Here is a 23864-nt window from a genome sequence, read left to right as displayed (position 1 = left end):
AAATAGGATAATTTTGCTTAACTTAAGCATAACAAAAAGTAATAATCTTCACAGACATTCAAACACTGAAGTATTGAAAAGAATAACTTACATAGAATCATCATCAGTCCTAAATATCATCAGGCTTACCTATTTAGGCAATAAGAAAAAATAGAAACACGAACATACTTCGACATAGTACCTGAAAAGAGAAAGTACTAAACGAATACACTCCACGTAGCTAAGGTGAAAGTCAAATATACTGCATTGCTCGCGAACTTTACTTTCTCTCGCCAATATATATCTTGGCGCACGTTCGTTTCGTATGCCTTTCGAGTTTCATTATGCAAAATACCTAAATTTATGCTAACATTGCCCCTGTTTTGCTAATGAAACTCATATCAATTGCAATTCATGCCTGCAAAACTGAAATTTGATGTACCTTGGCATTATTATACGCTACCCAAGCTAAGAAAACTCTTATCGTAGTGTGTTTCAATACTGGTGAGAAAGTTTCATCATAATCACTGCCGTATTTTTGAGTAAATCCTTTGGCTACTAAGCGTGCTTTGTATTTTATATTTTTACCAGTTTCATCATATTTTGTCTTAAACACCCATTTGCTGCCTACTGCATGTTTTCCTGGTGGTAATTCTGTAAGTGTATAGGTTTCGTTTTCTTTTAGAGAATGTATTTCTTCTTGCATAGCCTTGATCCAAGCTTCTTGTTCGCATTTTGGTAAGTTTAGAATTTCTTCAAAGCTTTCTGGATCTTTATTTTTAGTTAAGATTGATTCTTCGTCTTCTGCTTTATAAGAGAATCTTTCCGGTGGGACCTCTTTGGTTGATCTGCTAGAAACCCTTCTTTGTACATTTTCTTCACATTTAATTAACTCTTCAGAACTTTTTGAATCTTATGTAAGATCATCGCCAAGAGATGTTTCTGCATTATTTTCTTCATCTTCTGGCGAGTTACTGAAGTGAATGAATTCTAAATCTTCAGCATTACTTTCTGCATGTTTGTCAGATAAAGACGCATTTTCTGAAAGTTTAACAGTTCTACTTACTATTATTTTTCTTCCACCTACATAAATCCTGTATCCCTTACTTCGTAAATCGTATCCCACGAATATTCCTTCTTCGGCTTTGTTGTCTGATTCACGCCGTTTTTGTTTATTCACCTAATAAAATGCTTTACAGCCAAATACTCGTAAGTGACTTACGTTTGGTTTTCTACCATTCCACAATTCTTATGGTGTTCTATCTGTGGCTTTAGTTGGTAACCTATTTTGAAAATATGCAGCAGTAGCTGCTGCTTCAGCCCAGAATCCTTTCGGTAATTTAGAGTTTATCAGCATAGTTTTTGTCATTTCTATTAAAGAGCGATTTTCCCTTTCTGCGACGCCGTTCTGTGCCGGACAATAAGGAACCGAAGTTTGATGAAAAATACCAAGTTTCTTTAAATAATTTTCAGTAGTTTCGTTACAGTATTCTGTACCGTTGTCGGATCTGAGAACCTTCATTTTCTTTCTAAATTTATTTGTTGTCTATGCAACATACTGTTTAAGTTTGTCGAATACTTCATCTTTTGAAGTAATAAAATAAATTTGAGTATAACGCGAATAGTCATCAATGAAAGTTACGAAATATCTTTTCCCTTCTAAGCTGTTGACTTCAATTGGCCCACACACATCTGTGTGCACTAAATCCAGTGGATTTTTAAGGCCCATATCACACGGCGTTTGTTTCACACAAACAACTGTTTCGGACAATTTTCCTGCCTGCTTTACTATTGAAAGAAAGACGTGCGACTTTTTCCTTCCTTTCGAAAAAAGTTGCAAGTTGTTCGTTTTCAACCAATCAGCTATCAGCGCCGAATGCTGTTAGCTTGTTTGTAAAGAAGATCCAGTTTTCCCTGTGTTAACCCCAAAGCGAGCTGTGGTGATTGGCTGTTGTGACAAAGCAGAAAAATTGTTCCAAACAGTTGTTCTTTCGAAACAAACCGACGTGTGATAGCAGCCTTAATCTAAAACCAGTTTTGGGGTAAGATTTTTCAGTTAGTTTCGCTTTTACACAAGTAGAACATTTCACCCTAAGAGTGCATTTGCCAAGTTTAATGCCGTCTGCCAAATCATTTTTCTCGTGTTTTTATGGCATCTATATTTCTGTGGCCTAATCTTTGATGCCATTTTAGCATACAGTTCGTAGTAGAACATGAAACATCATTAGCTAAGTATGCTTTCTCTCAATTTGAGTTTACGGTCAATTTATATAAACCTTGCTGAGCGTTGCTTCGGCTACGAGTATATTGTTACGCTTTATGTAACACTTATTACTATCAAATGTAACAATGCAACCTTTATTCGTAACAGATTGAACAGAAAGTAAATTACTATCTAAATCTGGTACATACAATACATTTTCTAATTTTATTTGTGTAACCTGACCCTTTAAGTTTTGAATTTTAATATAGCCTTCACCAATACCATAAGAATTTAATTAAGCACCATTGGCTACAGTTAGTATTTGTTTATTAGAGTCATTTAACTGGGAGAAAAAATTCTTATCACTCGTCATACGAGTTGAGGCTCCTAAGTCGATAACCCATTCTAGCGTTTGCGTGTTTTCATGTTTATTTTCCACTTTTAGAATTTGATTGAACTGAATCTGCGAATTTTCAGTTTCAATACTTTTAAGATACTTATTTTCTTTAAGTTTTGTTATGTTTTCTATACTTTGCGTATTTGCTATTTGGCATGCATTACTTTTATAATTTTGAGAATAATTTCTTACTTTACTGTTTCTTACATCTATTTTCGGGGAAGTTCTAGCGTTGCGTTTTAAATGAAAACAGTCATTTATCGTATGGTTATTTCTATTACAATAAGTACAATAATGTGTAAAATATTTTGATTTATTTTCGCTTTTACTTTTTAAAGCAACTGAATCGTATTTTTGAACTTTCTTAGTTTCCACACGTCTACAATACTCATCTATTAGTTTGTTTTTAACATATTCTAGCGACAATTCAGCTTCCGATTTACTTTCTATTGCAGTTATTAAGGAGTTGTATGAATTTGGTAAAGAACATAGTAATATTGCTATTAAGTTATTTTCTTTAATTTCTTCACCTATACTACGCAGCTTTTCAGCCAATTCTAGTACTCCTTTGATATATTCCTGCATTTTAGAACTTTCATTATATCTAATGGAGTATAGTTTTCTAAGAAGAAATAACTTGTTTGTTAAATTTACACGTTCATGGACACATTTTAACTTCTGCCAAACTTCTTTTGCAGATTTACTATGCAAAACATGGATAATTTGCGAATCCGAGATGTTTAGGCATATTAAAGCTTTACGATCATTCTTTAACCAAATATCAGTATCCGGTTTTTCTTCGAATACAACATTATCTAAACCTTCTTTTATTAGAAGTTGTTCTATTTTAAATTTCCACACTGAATAATTTTCATCTGTTAACTTTTCTATACAAATTGATTCTTTTAGAATAGACATTATTATTTGTTACAATTTTTCTTATAAACTTTGTAACTAGTATTTTCAACAACGAGTTTTAATACTTTATGCCCCTGGAATCTTACAACATTACAAAATTTCAATTTTTAGAAGCATTTCTACAAGGCAATTACCCTATTCAGTCTCATAATCTCTTGTTGGTTGTGCATTAGCACTGAAGGCGTAATGAGTAAGTTTCCTCAAGCACAGTTTTCATTAAAGAATCATAAGTCAAAAAATTAACTACGAAATCTTTATTTAATAAAACTAGGATAATTTTGCTTAAGCGTAAAAAAAGTAATAATCGTCACAGACATTAAAACACTGAAGTATTGAAAAGAGTAACTTACATAGAATCATCATCAGGCTTACCTATTTAGGCAATAAGAAAAAACAGAACACGAACATACTTCGACATAATACCTGAAAAGATAAAGTACTAAGCGAATACATTTCACGTAGCTGAGGTGAAAGTCAAATATACTGCATTGCTCGCGAACTTTACTTTCTCTCGCCAATATATATATATATCTTGGCGCACGTTCGTTTCGTATGCCTTTCGAGTTTCATTATGCAAAATACCTAAATTTATGCTAACACATCTTGTCTTACAAAACCATTTAATAATATTCAGAAAAAGTAGCTGAAAGTACTTGAATAAAACAGAACACTCAAAAGGTACCAAGTCCCCTTGTCTCGTTGAAGACGGTATATGCGTCTTTAGTTTTAATTTAAACGATATTTCTGAAATACCCAGCATCAGATAACCTTGTCTATACTTGTTTACAAATTCCCGTATTTTGTACGGTTCCATTTAATATTTTTAGACGATATCGCATTCCCAGATATCTATCAACGCGATTGTTTCGCTGGCAGTCCAGCGAGCAGTCAGTTGCACGCCAGCAATGTTTGTTAAAATTAAGTGAACGGCGCAATCGCGCCGTGCAGTATGGGAAATCTCCCCGTTTGCCCTGCTCCAGGCAGAGGATTCCTCCTCTACCAAGTATTACTACTCTACTAGTATTCTACCAAGTTTTCTACTTCCAATTCGGCGATGCAGTTAATGTTCGCCATGTGAAGGGGACACGTTAGAAGAACCGGTTTTCGCTACTGGTCGAATCTGCTCTTGTGAACGGGGCTTAATTGTCAAGAAAAAGCTGGTGAAGCCGCCTCATTTCAAAAAATCAGAATTTTTGACATTTTTATTTTTGAAACCGAGATTGATTTCTAAAAATTTAGCGTGTTTAGCAAGCATAATTAACGATCCAAATAATTTTAAAGCTGTTGCATTTTTTTAGGCCTGGATATTTGTTTAGCTTTTCCTATGCTGTTAGAAAATTTGTAACTACTTCTTTTAGAAAATAATATTTTAAATCTGAACTAACCGAAAAATTCAAACAAACATTTTTTTCTTACAATTTTTATGCTTTTTATTGATATAAATAAGTAAAAAATACTAAAAATGAATTTTTGAAAGTTTTTGCTTCAAAATTTTAATTGTTCTGCTGCTTTTTTTAATTTATAGGTGAATATTATAGCATAGTATTCTACAAAGGATTTTTATTTCAACTATACGTGACAACACGTTATAGTGATAAACACGTTTAAGATTTTATTAATTTTTATACATTTGTTGTAATGTTAAAAATTGTATTTAACTGTAATAATTAATTGTGCTAGTACTTTACAGTGATTATGTTTAAAAATTTATGTCTGGTCTTGCATAAGTGTTTTTTTTTTTTTTTTTTTTTTTTTTAAATTTACTGTGAATTTATTTTATTAGCCCAAAAGAGCGATAGCCCAGAAAGGCTATTACTTTCGAAACAGTATTTTGCGTTGTTTCACTAAAATTGTCCGTTTCACTTTGCAAATTGTTGCAACCAAATATTATCGCCCTGTATTATATTTAAAGAAATTAAGTAATGAAGAATCTGCATGAATGCATGTATGTTTCTCGCATTGTGAAAAAACGACGGTATCTAGAGCCATCAAATTTTGAATAACGTAATCCTCCACCCGAACATGGGCGCCTGGACGCCCAAATTTCGAATTTGTTTTATTATCCATTTCATATTTTTAAAAATATAAAATCTGAGAGCTCACAGATTTTATTTTATTTATTTATTTATTTTTTCATTACACTCAGAAAAGTTTATGCTCCGACTTTTATCTTATAATCATCATGCAATGTTAACAATTAATGATCATATAATCAAATATAAATGATAATCTTGTAATGTTATGATAATTTTAAAAAGCAGTGCCTGAAAATGCTCATTTAAAAAAAAAATTATCAGATCTTGTTTAATTTTACCTTATTTGTTTCTAAGCATCATGCACTGTGAATCTTATTTAATTTTACTTTAGTTGTAAACAAAAGTAAATTCATAAATTTTGTGTTTAAAGTTTTTACAATTTTACCAAAGAAAGATGTTTATACGAAGTCACGCGTGGGAAAAATGCAGTAAAAAGTGCTTTCATGAGATATATTAAATCTTATTTGCAAAAGCTGTTTCTTTCATAATCTCATCACTTATACAATGTATCACGTTTAATAATTAAAAACAATTATGTGATGCAAGCGCTATAAGTTTCCGTGTTAAGGTCCCTACTCCTTGCGGACATGTGGGTGACGCATGCTGCGCCTATTGCTTAAATGCGGAATGCTTATATAGCTATGCAGGTTTTCATAAGCTATATTCATCTAATTCCTCAGGCGATTAGATTCAAAACTTTCAACCAAGTCCCAGCCGGGAAATCGGAGTAAGGAAGGAAAGAGTGCCCATCGGCCATAGAGAACATCGTCCTTTCAGAAGAGGTACACATAACTCACCCCGAGCAGTTAAGTGAGTTGTACAATGAAGTGAACATTGTAGAAATGCAATTGTGCAATTAAATAAAATAATGTGGTAACACTAAAGAGAATAAAATATTGTGTATACATAGAAATTAAATGTGTAAACATAAATAAAATGCTATTTACAATGAAATTCACAAGTGTGTGAAGGACTAAGTAACGAAATTGTGATCTTCATTCTGTGTTTAGTAAATGGGCCTGATTTGAACTTTTCAGGGATACTGTTATAATTCAAAACAGCATTTAAATCTCCTGCTGTGCATTTTAAGCCTTTATCAAAAAACTTACTATTGAGTCTGCAGGTATTTGTCTATACATTATATTTGCAGATCATCGTGCAATAATTGATTTCTAATATAGAAGTGTGCATCAGTAATATTGTGTCGTTTCTTGTTTTGAGTAACTTGCAGCTTGTATAGATCAGTACTGGTAGTTGTCGCCTAAAGTGGAGACACATAGCCGCCCATTGGGTTAGTCTATCTGTTATAAGGTCCATGACTGAGCATTAGTGACGTAACGTAAGAGAAACCTTTGTAATATAGTAACTTTTGTTTTCCCCATGCGTAACTTAAATACGAGCCAGTTTTCCTTGAAAATTCTCCACAAAGTTTTCTCTTCCTTTAGGCAGAAAACCCTCGTGTGCTTTGCCATACTCCAAATAACCCTAATCATAATTTAAGGTTATAACTCAATAATGCTGCCATGGGTGTCCATGTCTTCTCATAAGTGATCAACATTGTTATTTTTCGGATATCTAGCTATCTTATGAGCTTTTGTAAAACATCAGAAATGTGTTGTAATTCTTTTTTCTTTTATTGTTCTCTTTGAGAAAATACTTTTTTAAAAACACTACAACCCATGTATCAGTATCAGTCGAAATTTAATCAGTAAATAAATATATTAAATCAAACTTGTATGCTGATTTGTAGTAATTAAGTATTGTTATAAATCAAATTAGGAAAATATATGAATTAGTTAATTATATTCAATAAATTATTCCTTTATATTTTAAAATCTGTTTCTAACATTAACCCTTAAACTGGTATATGGGTCATTTTGACTCATAATATGTATGACTGACTTCTTACAACTAATATTATCAATAAAGAAAACACTTCTTTCCATAAAATTATGTAAAAAAAATATTTAATAAATGGCTTAAAAATTTCGAAAACTGTATCCGAGGGCAGATGAAATTTTTAAACGGTATATGGATTTTTGTGACCGATGCAATGCATCCTACTAGAGGATTACAAACAATGTGTAAACGTAGATGTGTGTGTGTTCGGTGGAATATGACAAAGCATGCAAGTACTATGCGCTTAAGCAATGCCGTCGTGGAGGAAATTTTAAAGGAAACTTGCTCGTATGTATTGTTTCGGGCATACGGGTTCGTAATAGATTGAGTGCACACAGAAACGATGATAGCTTGATAAAAATTTATATAAAAAAATACTTAAAAGTTCTGGATTATTCGTACAACTCTTCTCATTGTGACAGAGAACAATCCGTAGTAACCACTTGAAACTACTAAGAACTTTGAACACAAGGCAATAAAAAATGCCTCAAATGCCTAAGCTTTACATAAGTATAGGACCGATGCCAAAGGATTTTAAAGTCTGGCGATTTTTGCCGAAATTTCGCGACAAAATTAGTACAAAACCATCGCCAGATATGCGCTATGCCTTATAGCTCAGAATTCATCCATTTACCTCAATTTTAAGTGGAGTTGCCCCTGTAACGTTGTTTGTCCGACGTCTCTTCACTCTCTTGAAGCTTTTTATTTTACTTTATACAAGAGGTACTTCAATTTACATGTAATTTCACGAAAATTGTTTACATATATACAGAATTCGTAAGAGTATGTTACTCTGGAAAACCCCGAAAATACCCGCAGCCTGTTCGCTAGAATTCGAACTAGACTCGAATTATCACTTCTCAGTCATCTTGTCGACGCGGCCACTGATGAGCGTTTAACCACAGAATTAATAAGTATTGGATAAAATTAACCATTTTTTTGGGGGGGGGGTGGAACGCACAGCACTTATTTACTTTTAAATTTAATCCTTACATCTGTGGCGAATTTTAATTTCAAAACTTTTATTTGTATGTAGTGGTCATTTATAACTTTACTTGCTTTTAAAAAAGCAGAATATATGTTCTGCTCATGAAATAAAGTTTAAATTGCAACTTGAGACAAATAATGTGTAGTAGCCAAGTAATATTTCATAGATAATATGTGAAATATTCTCCTGCCGTTTTGCTCAAATTATGTCTGTGCAGGGTTGATTTGTTTCATTAGGTTAACCGTTTGATTGAACGATGGTAACTGCGAAGACAATAGGGATCGTTATTCTTATTTATTTCTTCAGTCGGACAGTATGGTTTCTGGTTTAATTATAAACCCGTTGACAAGATTAATGGGATAGTAGAGCTTTAAGATTTCGTATCATACTCGAGGTAGATAAATTCATAAGAGCTCTTCGCCGGAAGGCTAGGCTGACATAATATGATCATAAAGATGGGCATGAAAAATTGGCATTTAATTTTGTTACAAGAATTGGACTTAGGCGGACTGCTAACCGCCGATGACACTTCATTTGAGTGGTATTTTTGTTCTGTTTTCGCTATTCACTCAAAATACTCGTACTGAGTATCTGGTTTCTGATAGACATGCTTGCTCATTTGTTTCATATTATTTGCAGTTTAAATATTGCCTTCCGTACTTAGATTATTCCAAGCATGAGAGCCGTATCCAGTCTACACGCGGATTTTAACACCCTGCTGCTCTCACAGAAATATCTAGACTATCATTTATGCTTTACAAATTTACTGCCTGTTTTGTCACTGCGACTTCTGAAATAAATATTTTATTAGAAATATGTACTTAACGTAGTGTGATTCCTCATTAATGAAAATGCTCTTTTTGTTGTTATTGACTCTTTCTGAAACATGTATGTCATAGATATTGTGCGAGCACTTCTGTGTAGCTCAAGGCCCGAGCAGCTGAGCGTTAAAGGCCCCTAAGTTATTTAGGATGCCCCCGATTGAATTATCTGATTCTGACAAGTGTGCCTAAGAAGAGGAATAGCTTAATGGAGGACTTACTAAAGGAAATTGGCTCGTATTTGTGTTACACCTAGGGAAAAGCCATGAAAACGCTGAAATAGCCAGCCTAGCCTGTTTCTCCTGAATCAAACCTAGTGGTCAGCTCTCTTATCCTCTCGGTTAGTGGTGGGGCAAAGTTATTTAGGAGTTTAGTGTCTAATCTGGAATAACCCTTATTAAGTCGAAGCGCGGCATCTGAAATTGGCCTATATTTAACCTATGCAGAAGCCAAAGCACTTTTTTTAATGCAGCTACTTTTGTGTTTTTATGCCTGTAGGTAATATGGCTGCTCAGATGGTGCAGTTGTCAGTACCGCAGACTGCTGTACTGATGTGCCAGGGTTGGAATCCCGGAGAACACGTAGATGTTGTAAGCGTATAATGGGTTACTGATAAGCTTTTAACCACCCTCATCAGTAACCCATTATCCGTTTTGATGGCGAGCCGAAAGTCCTCTCGAGAGTTTGGTGGTAGGGAACAGGGATGGGAGACTCTCCGACTGCCCCACGGAGTTATTCTCCCTCAAAACTGGTGTGGAACATCGCAGTTATTGCGGCAGGACATTGGACGACCAGTGGCGAATTTTTGGTCTCCGCCCACTTCTATTCCTACCTGTACCGCACAAAGTGGACGAGGTTTTGCCATATAATCAGGTATGATTTGATATTAGTTCTTGATTCGGATCGAGTTATGATAATAGAATTTGAATCACTGTGTACTATGACAGGTGTTACTTGATGAATGTTGGTTGAGTAATAATTATAATAATTTTCCATTGGTGTAGTGTCAACATGAGTGTGAAGTCCTCCAGGAAGGCAGTTAGACATCCTTCACGAAAGCGTGTTTTATTATAATCGATTATACAAATAAACCATATCCAATAACTATTACATTAAGAAAGCAAAGGAGAGAATTTTAAAAAATTCAAAATTAGTATTGCATTTTTGTAACGTTCGTGTGCTAACGGGAAATTGTTCCAGACTGATGAAATGTTAGTATAACGATGAATAGTTTACGTAATTAAGACACGATAACACGCCCAACAAATACTAATTCAGAAGTCAAACAACAAAACTCAGCGTTATATTTTCAAAATTTTCACAGGACTAGTTTCGATGGTTTTACCGAACCACCATCCTCAGCTGCAAAACCGCAAATGAACAAGATAGGGAATAATGATTAGATAAGAAAGACTGGACAAGAATAAGCAAGTGGCGCCATCTGTTGATGAAACCAGAACTAAAACATAATTTCTTCAAAGGCTGAAGGCAAAGTTGGATTGGAATTAGGATCGTTAACTAGAACAGAAAGATTTTTTTGAATGTGAAATACCTCTAGAAAATCTAGTTCTCCTATGGAAGATGTTTTTTGAATAATTTTGGCAGCAGAAAAATTGAAAGTGTGATTTTCGGACCAACAGTGTTGAGCAACAGAAGACTTCTGTGTTTCCTTTCTTCTAACACATGCCTCATGTTCCTTGACGCGAAATTTTAAGGCTCTCTTAGTTTGGCCAATGTAAATTAAACCACACTGGCAAGGAATCCTATAAATACCCCAGGAATTCAAATCCGGAATGGGGTCCTTGAGTATGGAACTCGGAATTTTATTGATGGGAGAATAAACGACCCGAAAGTTAAATTTCTGCAAAATATGTGCAACTGTATAGCTATCTCCCATCAATAAAATTCCGAGTTCCATACTCAAGGACCCCATTCCGGATTTGAATTCCTGGGGTATTTATAGGATTCCTTGAATTATTCAAAAAACATCTTCCATAGGAGAACTAGATTTTCTAGAGGCATTTCACATTCAAAAAAATCTTTCTGTTCTAGTTAACGATCCTAATTCCAATCCAACTTTGCCTTCAGCCTTTAAAGAAATTATGTTTTAGTTCTGGTTTCATCAACAGATGGCGCCACTTGTTTATTCTTGTCCAGGCTTTCTTATCTTATCTAATCATTATTTCCTATCTTGTTCATTTGCGGTTTTGCTGCTGAGGATGGTGGTTCGGTAAAACCATCGAAACTAGTCCTGTGAAAATTTTGAAAATATAACGCTGATTTTTGTTGCTTGACTTCTGAATTAGTTTACGTAAATTTGAGAGAAATGGAATTGTAAAATGTTTGACGTATCTTCGTTACTTTCTGTATTAATTATTGGAAGGTGGGATATTTTGTTTTGAATTACATACATCTGTTTTGTATATACATGTAAATTAAACTGAATTAATAGCTGAATACTTTTTAAAGAAATCTGTAGCTGGTAAATAGCTAAACGTGATGTTCAAATGTGCTTTTTGCATTTTGAAAATTAGTCGAATAAACAGATTGCTTCTTAAAATATATATTGCCTATTTAAAAATGTGATTTTAATGCCGATTTAAAAACGTTCCTACCTTCAAGTAATTTTAGCTAAGTTTCTATACCACATTTGATGTTTTATCGCTTTCAACAAATATGCCAAATTTCAAAACGCGCCAATATATAAATTCACGTATATCTTCGGAAATTTTGAATAAAAAATTGTAATTTTTTGTACGTATGATTAGAAATACGTCTACTTTAAGATGATGGTAAAATTTGTATAGGTTATAATTCAAAAATGTTTTTGAAAAATTTATAAAAATTATTTAAAAATATAAATTTTAAAAATGAATCATAAAAAATGAGTGAATTTTATTTGGAAATTGGTATGTTATTTCAGAAAAAGTCCGATTTTGTGTCAAAATATGTATATTAGAACAATGTTATATATAAATCTAATACTTATCCTAAGTCGCGCTTTCGAGATATGAAAAACGCAAGTTGAATTTTGTCAATTGGCCCAGTAGAACGGGATATATAGAACTGTCCTCTCTTTTTTTTTTTTTTTTTCGCAGTGGACCTTGGATTAGAAATCTCTTTAAAGCAGTAAATCCTAGTCTGATTAAGTCTTGGGAAGAAAAAAAAACACAGATTTCAAAACAACCTTAGTACTGAGTGATCAGCGCCACTAGTTTCGTTTCTGTGCCTTAAGCATAGTAGATAGTTATTTTTGCTTAATTCCATCTCGTCGTGACAAGTGACAGTGATCATGACTTGCTACGCTGTATGGCTTCAGACTGATGATTGTTTTTTGAATAATTTTTCTTTTCTAAAGCTTCAAAACGGCATGTTGGACAACTGTTTAAGTTACCAGTGCTGATTCAACGATTGCAGCTAAAATTTAACACGTCATTCTTTCTCCCTCCTTTTTTTTTTTTTTTTTTTTTTTTTTCTTGGTGTATTTTGTTCATGGACCTTATAAGAAATAGACTAACCCAAACGCGTTTTCTCCCTCGTCTGAGGCGTTCCCGGCTGTCACCTTGATCACTTCCGGAAGAGTAGGGACGACTTGCAGAAATTTAACATTGGTTGCCTATTGCAGCGTGTGTAATTGTCAAGAAAAAGCTGGTTGTAGCGCCTCATTACACAAATTAAATTTCTACATATTTTTATTTTTCAAATTGAGATTGATTTTTAAAAATTTAGCATATTTATCAAGCATAATTAACGTTCCAAATAATTATAAAGCTATTGCATGCTTTCAGGGCTGGATATTTTTTTAGCTTTTCCTATGCTATAAGGAAATTTGTAAATACTTCTTTTCGAAAATAATATTTTAAATCTGAACTAATAGAAAATTTCAAACAAGCAATTTTCTCTTGCAATTTTATGCTTTTTATTGGTGTAAATAAGTAAAATGTACTAAAATATTTAAAGACGAATTTTTGAAAGTTTTGTTTAAAATTTTAAATCGTGCTGCTTTTTTAAAATTATAGATGAGTATTATAGCACAATTTTTATACAGGAATTTTATTTCAATTATATTTCATAAACATCATAGTGATAAACACTTTTGAACCCTTAAAAATTTTTATACATTTAATTCTAATATTAAAATTGTATTTAACCGTAATAATTAATTTTGCTTGTATTTTATAGTTATTTTTTTTTTTTTTGATTTTAGTTCTGCATAAGATTTTTTTATTTGTTGTTAATTTAATTTATTAGCCCAAAGCGGCGGTAGACTAGAAAGGCTGTTAGTTTCGAAGCGGCATTTTGCTTTGCGCTGTTTTACTATATGTGTCCGTGTCTCCTTGCAAACTGTTGTTACCAAATATTATCGCCCTGTATTATATGTAAAGAAATTAAATAATGAAGAATCTGCATGAATACATGTATGTTTCTTGCACTGTGACAGAAACGACAGTATCTAGAGCCATCAGATTTTGAATAATGTAATCCTCCACCCGAACCCGAGATTTATTCCCAGTGCGCAAATTCTAAAGATATGCTATTTTCAAATGTATGTGGTTTACCGGCGAAGAACATGATATTCAATAAATATAGGTTATATACAAAACTTTAAAAAAAGGTTCCTTTTGGGCGTAATATAAAATCTGAGTGCTTCTAAATTTTATTTTATCTTTTTTCCCCCTTCATTACGCTCAGAAAATTTTATGCTCCGAATTTTATGAATTATTAAAATAATTAATCCACTTTAATGTTAATAATCTAATGATCATATAATCAAATAAATGATCGTTTTGTAATGTTATTATAGTTTGGAAAATCACTGCCTGAAAATGTTCATAAAAGTTTAAAAAACATTTATCAGATCTTGTTTAATTTTACCTTATTTATTTCAAAGCATCACGTACTATCAATCTTATGTAATTTTACTTTATTTTTATGTAAAATTAAGTTCATAAATTTTGTGCTTACTGTTTTTCTCTTTTTACCAAAGTAAAGATGTTTGTAGAAGAAATATGCGTGAAAAAAAATGCGCGAAATTCAGTAAAAAGTGCTTTAATGAGATATATTAAATCGTATTTGGAAAAAACTGTGGCTTTCATAATCTCATCACTATACAACGTATCACATTTAATAATTAAAAAGAGTTATGTGATACAAACGCCATAGGTTTCTGTGTTAAAGTAAACCAGATCGTCCCTACTCTTTCTTGCCGACATGTCGGTGACGCGCGTCACGCCCACTGGGTTAGTCTATCTCTTATAAGGTCCATGATTTTGTTTTGTTGACGTTTTATTGCAGGTGTGGCCAAAGTGCGGTTCGCGAACCTAATACGGCTCTCGTAGGCAATTTGTGCTGCTCATTATGCATATAAAATATATGTATGAAATATGGTAAAATAAAACTATTCAGTGTCCAAAAGGAAGTAGTTAATTAGTTTAGACTCTTTTTACAAAGTTATCAGGGATTTCTTTCTACTTGAAATTTCCTCCACTACTTCTATAATGATGTAAATATGAACTTGTGGCTTTTAGAAAATCTAGATGCGGCTCTCGAACATTCCTGAAATCAAACGTGTGGCTGTTACTGATACGAAGTTTGGCCAACCCTGTATTATTGTAATGGCGCACAAATAGCTTATTCTTGTTATTTTGAAAACAGTGTATGTATCAAGTTAGGACTCATAATCCGGCGTGTAAGTAGTTTGGTAATGAATGTGATGAATTCCTATTGTGCTTTTGCTGTGTTTCGCACATAATCTGATAGATCAGGGCACCCGTAGAGGAAGGAGTTCAGCAGTTGTGACTTCTTAGATCTTTATTTACTCGATCCTTATTTTTGACATAGGAACGTGAGGTTGACATTTATGGTAGTAAAAAGGGTCCTTTATTCTGTTATGAATAAAATTTGTAGTTTTTTGTACGTATGCTTAAAAATACGTCTGCTTTGAGATGACGATAAAATTTTTATAGGTTATAATTCAAAATGTTTTTTGAAAAATTTATAAAAATTATTTAAAAATACAAATTTTAAAAATAAATCATAAAAAATGAGTGAATTTTATTTGGAATGAACCTGAATTTCGAATTGTAAAAGGAAGAATCAAATAAGTTTAATAAAAAAAAAAGAGAAATTAATAAATATATACCAAAATTAACATTGAGGAGCTAAAATTTTGAGGGCTAATTTTTTAAAAACTACACATGCGATTTTTACAAAACGTGGTAGTTTGGCGTAATTTGAGTCGTAGAATCGAAATAAGGAAAAAAAAATTGCTATATTATTTCAGAAAAAGTCCGATTTTGTGTCAAAATACCTATATCGGAATAATGCTATATATAAATCTAATATATAGCATTATTCTGATATAGGTATTTTGCATCTATAAAATTTTTTTATATATCTGTATTAAAGAATAAGGTTAAATGTATATTTATGTATAGCAGAATGTTGAAAAGAAATTAGTGTCTTCACTATTTATATCAGATTTCAGAGCACCATATTCCATATCATAGAGCTGTTCAAAATACTTCGGTTTCGGATACTGTGTGGGCGTTTCCTCATTTGACATATAGCGGGGCTCCATAACAACGCAGCTATAAAATAAACCTTTATTCTCCTGCCGTTAGTCTCATCCTGTCAATGACTTAACCTTCCAATAACGCGCATAGCCATTTAGGTTAGTTGATAAACTGTGGCAAAGCACACGATGACTGTCCGTCTTAGGAGGTATGCTTTCATAGAGTTCTTTAAAGTTGATTTTAACATTTTAAGGATAATGTGAATATAACGGGTTTAATGTATAATTTTTAAAAGCTTATTTTCATAATATTGTGTGCTTGTGGTAAAATTGTTATTCAACGGTTTGATGACTTTTGAGGTTCTTATGGATATAAAATCAATTTTCAGAAAACGCTGCACAGGATTCCGTTGGAATACCTCCATAAATCTCTTTTACCTGTTAAATCTTGGTTTAAATTTGAAAACAGATTTGAGAACACATTGGGTTTATCCTTTTCATAAGCCAAACGTGATCTCAGCTGTGAATGTGTATTAAAAATTTATCCCGTAAAAGTATTCGTGTTTCTTTAAAATAATGATTAAAATTTTGGTTATATAACTTCATTCCTTCCCTGTTCTATGTTTAAAGACGATGAATAAAATTTTTATGTTCTAATAGCCCCATATTTCTTACTTCTCTGCGATATTCTTCTAAGTGTAAATCTTGTGCACAGCCAGGATAAGAAATATGGACACTGGTTCACATAGTTAACTGTATTTTGTACTTACCTTGCCTACTTTAAAGTACATGAAGATGTTCTAAATTGAATATACTTAGGATTGTATTTATTTTTCTCAGTCTTGAGTTCATATCTCCTCCTTTCTTTGTAATTTCTGATATTTTCTGATAAATTAACAATGTGCCCTAACAGCAATTTCTTGAAGGTGTATGGATTGTTTTTGATTATTTTATTTTTATTTTTACAGACTGTTCTCCCCGGAAGATTGACTGCCTGGTATTTCGACGATGGTTATAGTCACAAGGGTAAGTTTTATTATCGTGCTGGAAAAAATTCTAGATACTGTTGCTTGCGTACTGGTTCGTAATAGAGTGAATGCACACAGAGCTGATGATAGCTTAATAAAAAAGAAACACTTCACAGTTCAGGAACTTTCCATAAAAATAATTGCACATCTCTTCACAGTATCATATAGTAGAATTAGTAGTTACACTTCAAACTACTATGAGCATTAAACACAAGGCAAAGCAAAGCGCATCTAAAGAGCGAAGCTCATACGGAAATACTCTCAGTACTTTGAACTCATGATCAACTAACAACTCAGAAACTGACGCTCTCTCCGATCTTACATAAGTTTTTCCCTGGTTGCCGAGGAAATTCTAGCACTTTCTGCTTCTCAAAATCACTGGAAAGCATACGAGGACCGGAATCAATTACAGTTATTCGATTATAATATTCATTACAGTTATATGGGGACCGGACAAAAATGTCACCAAATGGTCACCAAGTTTCGTGATTTCTCGCCAATTCAGTGATATAGTCATTTACTCAATGTTAAATAGACTAGCCCTTGTATTCTTGTTTTTCCGGCAGATCATCGTCGCTTTCATATTACATTATACAGAAAAATTCAACTATTTCGCCAAAATTATCCATGTTATGTACAAAATTCGTAACATTGCCCCTTTCCCAAGGACTGCACATACCAGGCAATACAATCCCTTGACAGGAAGCCATGCTTACCAAATCAATGCAATTCTTAAACAATAATTGCAATAAATGACATAAATCAAATCAAATGCGAAACCAATAAATAAAGGCATAAATTTACATACAAATAGGACCACGGACTTTAGCATACTTGGATAGACAGGGATATGGTCTTAGTATTTACATTATATACACAATCTACTATGTACTGTATGGCTTTAGTAAGGGACAACCCTATCATAATGAACAACTTTAGGCTTAGAATTTGATGACTTAAGATCCAAACTCCGACGTTGTTCAGCCTGTTTAGGACTGTGTAAGGACCGTCCGAAGGTGACTGTAGTTTAGGAGATAGTCCTTTCCTTTGAATCATATACCCTAACCACGCCTCATCACCTTCGTTGAATCGATGTCCTCGTCAAGCTGACTCGCTCTCGTGTAAAATTGTGCTTCATTTGAAACCATGCCTGGAGATGTTGGATGTACTCCTCAGGTGATGAAGATACATCTACAGGGCAACCAAGCAAGAGCCAAAGAACATCTGGAATTGGGGAATAGCCAGTAGTCTCGTGGACAACACCGCTATATGCTAGTATAAACAGAGATCACTTCTTGTCCCACTTCTTTATGAAAAATTATATACTTTATAGAAACAAGGATGGGTATTTCAAAATACTGAAAAGAAAAATTATTTGAAATAAAAATGTGACTGAGATCATATTTGTTTTAAAGATTTTAGATAAAAGTGTATTTTTATTATTTTCTCGGAAACTAATTCATTAATTGCAAAATCATTCCTTGAAGTTAAGAACACTCTAATAAATACAATAAAAAATCTGGGGGGGGAGACATTGAAAATTGTAGGAGAAGAAAGACGTTTTAATTGTAAAATTTTTCTTCAAAAATTTTAAGTTAAAAAAAAATTACTAGCAAAACCTTTTTTTCAGCTTAAAATTATTTTTCCTTAGAAAACCGTTTATTAATATTCATAAAAAGTAGATGAAAATGCTTAAATAAAAAAAATCATTCAGAAGGTACCGAGTTCCTTGTCGCGTTGAAGCCGATATGCACTTGTCTTAACTTTAGTTTTAATTTGGACGAAATTTATGGAATACCCAGCATCAGATAACCTTGTCTGTATTTGTGTATAATTTCCGTATCTTATATAGTTCTATCTAATGTTTTTTTTTTTTTTTTTTTAGGGGGATGCTATCACATCCCCAGACATCTATCAGCGTGATTGTTTCGCTAACAGTTCAGCGAGCAGTAACTAAAATTAAGTGAACCGCGCAATCGCGCATTATAGTACGGGAAATCTCCCCATTTGCCCTGCTCCCGAGAGGTTCTAGCAAATTCTACTTCCAATTCGAAGAAGCAGTTAATGCTTGTTTGCCGTGAATGGGACACGTTTTTGGAAGAACCGGTTTTTCCCGCTGGTCGAATCTGTTTTTGGAGAAATAGGTAGTAACTAGCATTGCAGTGTTGACTACTATCAGAAGACCAGATCAATCCTTGAATCTAACAGGTAAATCCATAGTTCTACCTGTGTGAGAATGTTTTTGATCCACATCTGAATTTGAGTCTAATCTCTGCAATTTGCTGTTGTCAGGTTTTGTTAACTGAGAATTTTCCTGAGCTAAAATATAAGCAGGTTTGAAGTGATTCAGGGATACATTGACATGTTTTCCTTTTATGCTGATAGTAAAATATTTATCTTTGTGATCGATAACAAGGAATGGTCCTTATAAGGAGTTTCCAAAGGTTTCTTCACCCGATCTGTTCGCTGATACACACAAGAACAGTTTTTGGAGTCCTTATATACAAATAACCGTTCAGATGAATTTTTACGAATTTGTCTGGGTCCGACAACTTCGATCTGTTTCTGGAGGTTATTAGCAAAAGTCTCCGATGCTGTCTGGATACTTGTTTCGCTGAAAAACTCTCCACGAAGTCTGAGACTCTGGCCGTAAAGTACTTGCTCAATAGAATGATTTGTATCTTCTTGAATAGCAGTACGCAAATCCAAAAGTACTGTTGGTAATGTGTCGGTCCAAGACGTTGTGGTGAGCTTTTAATGCGGTTTTTAATGTTCTATGTAGGCACTCAACTTTGCCATTACATGAGGAATGGTAGGCAGTAGTGTATTGTAAATTGATGCCACAGATTTTGGACAAAGCTCGTAATGTATCACATTTAAATTGAGATCCACGATCACTAATGAGTTTGCTTGACGTTTCAAAATGGGCAATCTAGTTCCTATAAAAGGCTGTTGCGACATTCTCAACTGAAATATTATCTAAAGGAATTGCTTCCATCCAATTCGAAAATCTATCTATGAAAGTAAGACAGTAACTGTTCCCTTTGAATGGGGAAAGTGGGCCTATGAGATCGATATGGGTTACAGAAAATATTCCTGATGGCACTTCAAACTCACCTAATTTTGTAAATTAAAAATAATTAATAATCATGAAATAACTGAGCCATTACTGGCTCCTGGATTTGAGCAGCTGTGATTGGGTGGCGATCTCTTTCTGGGCTGCTCGAATTTCATGACATAAACAAGAGGCTATTTTTAAATCCTTTACATCTACCATTCGCAGGGCTTTCTGTATCTCAGGATCCCGGATGCCGTCGCTGAAGTACTGCAGGAACTGGATTTCCCTTCTTTCTGATTGGCAGTTCGAAAAGGCGATGCGAAACAGCCTTTCAGCATGTGTGGCGAGCTCCTAGAAATTTTCTATGATTTTCTTTTGGCGACATTTTTAACTGAATCGTGCTATAGCTTTTTAAACATTTGTTTCAAAAACACAGCTCCAACATGCAGGATAGAGCTTTGAAGTCTAACCTCTGGTTTTCGGTCAGAGTTTGAGGGATATCCGCTGCGACTGCTCTTAGAGATGCGGCAAGATGGCAGACCTTAGCTTGGAAATCTCATTCATTCCCATCCGCTACTATTAGAAATTTGTGTCTTATACACTTGCTAAGAAGTCTTACCATCATATCTGGATAACTTTAGAGGGGCAAAAAGGCTGTGGGTAAAAATTTTAAAACCACCAGAATTGCTTCATGCTGCCGCTGTGAATTTCGTTAAAGTTACTTTGGCAACAGCAGAAACTCTCTCTTCGATTTGTTCTTTGACAGAAGAAACTCTTTCTTCATTTTCTCCAACTCTGTTTTCAACCATGTCTGTTCGGCTTTTCATAGCCTCGGATTTGTTTTCTATTATGCAGGTAATTTCTCTTTTAATTTCCTCTTGACCTGCTTTAAACTTTTCTCGGACAGCTTTCATCCGTACTTTAACGGAAGTTTAGCCAGCTTTCATGTCTACTGTAACCGTTTTCACGGCTCCTTCCATCTTTTCTTGGAATGCAGCAAATACAGTCACAAGCTATCTTATTTGCTTCTCCGTCGCTCGTGTCCCTGGCATTCAGTCCCACTTCTGACGCCAAAATTGCGTGCATAATAGATGGAATGCACACAATAGATAGTAGATAGAATGCACACAGAATTGAAGTTAGCTTAATAAAATCTATTTTACCAAAAGACACACTTCACAGTTCTGGACTTTCCACAAAAATAGTCTTGCAGCTCTTCACAGTATCACGGAGTACAATCAGTAGTTATTTTCAAACTACTAAAAACGTTAAACATAATGCAATGTAAAGCGTATCTAAAAAGCAAAGCTAACCTGGAGATATCTCAGTATTCCGAACTCACGCTGAACTAACTACTAGAACTCAGAAACTGATACTGTCTCTGATCGTATATAGTTTTTTCCTGACTGCCGAGAAATTTCTAGTATGTTCTGCTTCTTAAAATTACTGGAAGCCATATAAGGGCCGGATACGGTTACAGTTAATATAGGAATCAGTTACAGTTATTCAATTACAGTATTCATTAGAGTTATACAACAATCGGACCCAAGTGTCGCCAGATAGCTGCTAAGTTTGGCGACTTTGAGCAAATTCTCGCCAAATTTGGCCACAGGAATTAGTAACAAAAACTGTTGTCAGCTTGTCGATATCTCGCCAAATTAGCTAGATGGCTATTTATCTGGCCAGTTTAGCAAGATCGCCATTACTCAATGTAAAATAGACTTTTCCCTGTTTTGTTATTTTTCTGGCAGAACGTCATATATTTAAGCTTTTCTTGTTATATTATACCGAAAAATGCATCGATTTCGTATAAAATTCCACCTAATTATCCATATATGTATAAAATTTATAACTACTGTTTATATATATGAATGAAAACAGTATCTATTTTAAGTAACAAAGGAAACAGTACTCAGAGCCGATATTGAATACTTGGAAAATAATATTTGATACACAGCACGAATTATTTGGAGTATTCGATGCATGGTGTGAAAATATTTGAAGTATTTCAGTCTCTTCGTATGGGTAATTGTTCTGTGCATGGGAAATTATGACTTTGCATTGATAAATAATGGTTTCTACTGATGAGTAACTGAATAATCCCTTTTTTCTAATGTGTAGTATATTTATATTTGATTGAATGAGTGAGGATTTAGACAGGTTAAGGACCCCTAAATCATTTTAAGTGGACTAGAAAATTTACTCTTTACTCTTCTTACAGATGTTTGTTTTCAGCTAAGGAATCTACTCAATTATGTGTAGAAAGCAAGGACATCAAACTATTGTATAATTGGGTTTTTAGTTTTATGTGGTGTATTACGTATAATATATGGGCATACAATCCCTAGTTCTCATACTTTCCTTATTGTTTTAAGGGTATGTTTCCTTCTGCTACAGGGTAATACAGAAATATAGCACAAAAATATAAAGACAAGTTGAAAGCATCTAAATAAGCAGATTTTATAATGGAAATTTCTAAGATCAGAAGTGCCGGAGCCCTATGGAAGACCGTCAGCAAAGAGGAACAAAAGTAAATAAATAAATAAAATGGCTATTAAACTCATTAATAATTTTAAAATTAAGTAGTTAATTATTATCAAATTAATTAATAGCTATTTAATTAATGTTTATAAATTGTTATTTACGCAATAATTATTATATAATTAATTAATTATAATTTAATTGATAATTATTAGATAAGTAATTATTTATTGAAGTAATTAAATAATTAAAATTAAATAAAATGTAAAGAGATAAATTGAAATTTAATAAGCGATTTCTAATATAATTTTATTGTTAAAATAAAATTTTCGAGATAAAATTTCTACTGAAATTGTTATTCAGTTACATAAAAGAAGTGCCGCAGCCTTCTTATTCAGGGTTCCGGTGCGTTCCGGCTAGAATTATGGTTTATTACAAAAACTAAGAAGCACCGGAGCCGATATCCGATGGGCTCCGCCCCAATTTAAGCTCTGATCGTAGGGGCGGGGGAGTTCTTTTATCATCATAAAAATTATATATATTTATAGCTGATGAAAATTCCAAAGCGAAACAGAATGAGGGTACGAGTGGGTGGAAACAAAAAATGAGGGGAATCTTGGTGAGAGAGAACGTTCTCTTTGACCGCGGCTCTCCGCTGATATAATTATAGCCATCAAGCAGATGTATGTCAGGGGTAAAATGAGTCCTGAATCTGACTTCTAAGGATGAATGTAAAGTTGCTGGTTACGATTTCCCCCATTAGTAGATACTGTGGGAAGACGATGTATAGGACGTACTTGAGCAGTTTTATCTCAGTATTTCACTCTTATTGTATTCTCTGTCACTTAGCGCACATTTAAGAACACAAATTTTCCTTCCTGCGAGGATAACTAACTGTAACCATCGATAACAATACATTAGATACAAAGGCATGGCGAGAAATGTACGCTTTCCTAAACAAAATCTCCCAAATTTATTGCCCTTCTTAAAGGGAAAGGTTTCCGCATGTGAGTGAGGGGATTTTACATGAACGTCTCATGTTCTCAAGAGTTCGTATTTCTAGGTAAATAGAATATTGCAAAGTCTGCTTATTGTTAAACTAAAACGTTAGGAATTCTAAATTTGTTTTCCCTTTAAATTGTGGTTCAGCTTTATAAAAAGAAGTACCGGAGCTCATCTTATTTATGGCTCCGTTACGCTCCGGCTAAAATTGTAATTTATCTTAAAAATTGAGAAGTACTGGAGCTAGGCTCCGGCGCAATTTAAGCACTGCGTTATAGTGATATATAATGCTTGAGTTCTGGGTGAGAATGTCATAACTAGTGTTGTACCTCTCATCATACAGCGAGGATAAGTCTGGCAACTGCTGCTTCAACAGTTCCAGATGAGTACCGCAAGGAAATGGATTCCCAAGGTTTCCAACCAGTTAGCAATAAGCAGCGACGAGATCCGGCCTCTCCGACTATGGAATATAACAATAGATTTGCTGCCCTCCCTGTGGATACTGATCCCTCCACGGAAAATACTGAGGAAAACCCCATT

General features: G+C 33.7%; 1 protein-coding gene across 3 annotated transcripts in view; it reads left to right on the top strand.

Annotated features, from left to right (window-relative positions):
* The window catches only part of ck (unconventional myosin-VIIa ck), a 361748-nt gene that overhangs the window by 99163 nt on the left and 238721 nt on the right, over window positions 1–23864 (top strand). For all 3 annotated transcript variants that reach the window (XM_085809040.1, XM_085809041.1, XM_085809042.1), the window contains exon 2: window positions 16724–16781. In XM_085809040.1, the coding sequence (XP_085665166.1) occupies window positions 16764–16781 (18 nt within the window). In that variant the 5' untranslated portion in view covers window positions 16724–16763. The remainder of the gene's footprint in view (window positions 1–16723; window positions 16782–23864) is intronic.

Source organism: Stegodyphus dumicola, chromosome X2 (genome assembly GCF_044657685.1).
Source record: "Stegodyphus dumicola isolate Sdum_Otavi_A_Nest chromosome X2, ASM4465768v1".
In the NCBI taxonomy this organism is placed as follows: Eukaryota; Metazoa; Arthropoda; class Arachnida; order Araneae; family Eresidae; genus Stegodyphus; species Stegodyphus dumicola.
Note: the sequence above shows the minus strand (reverse complement) of the source record. Positions and strands in the feature narration are given on the sequence as shown.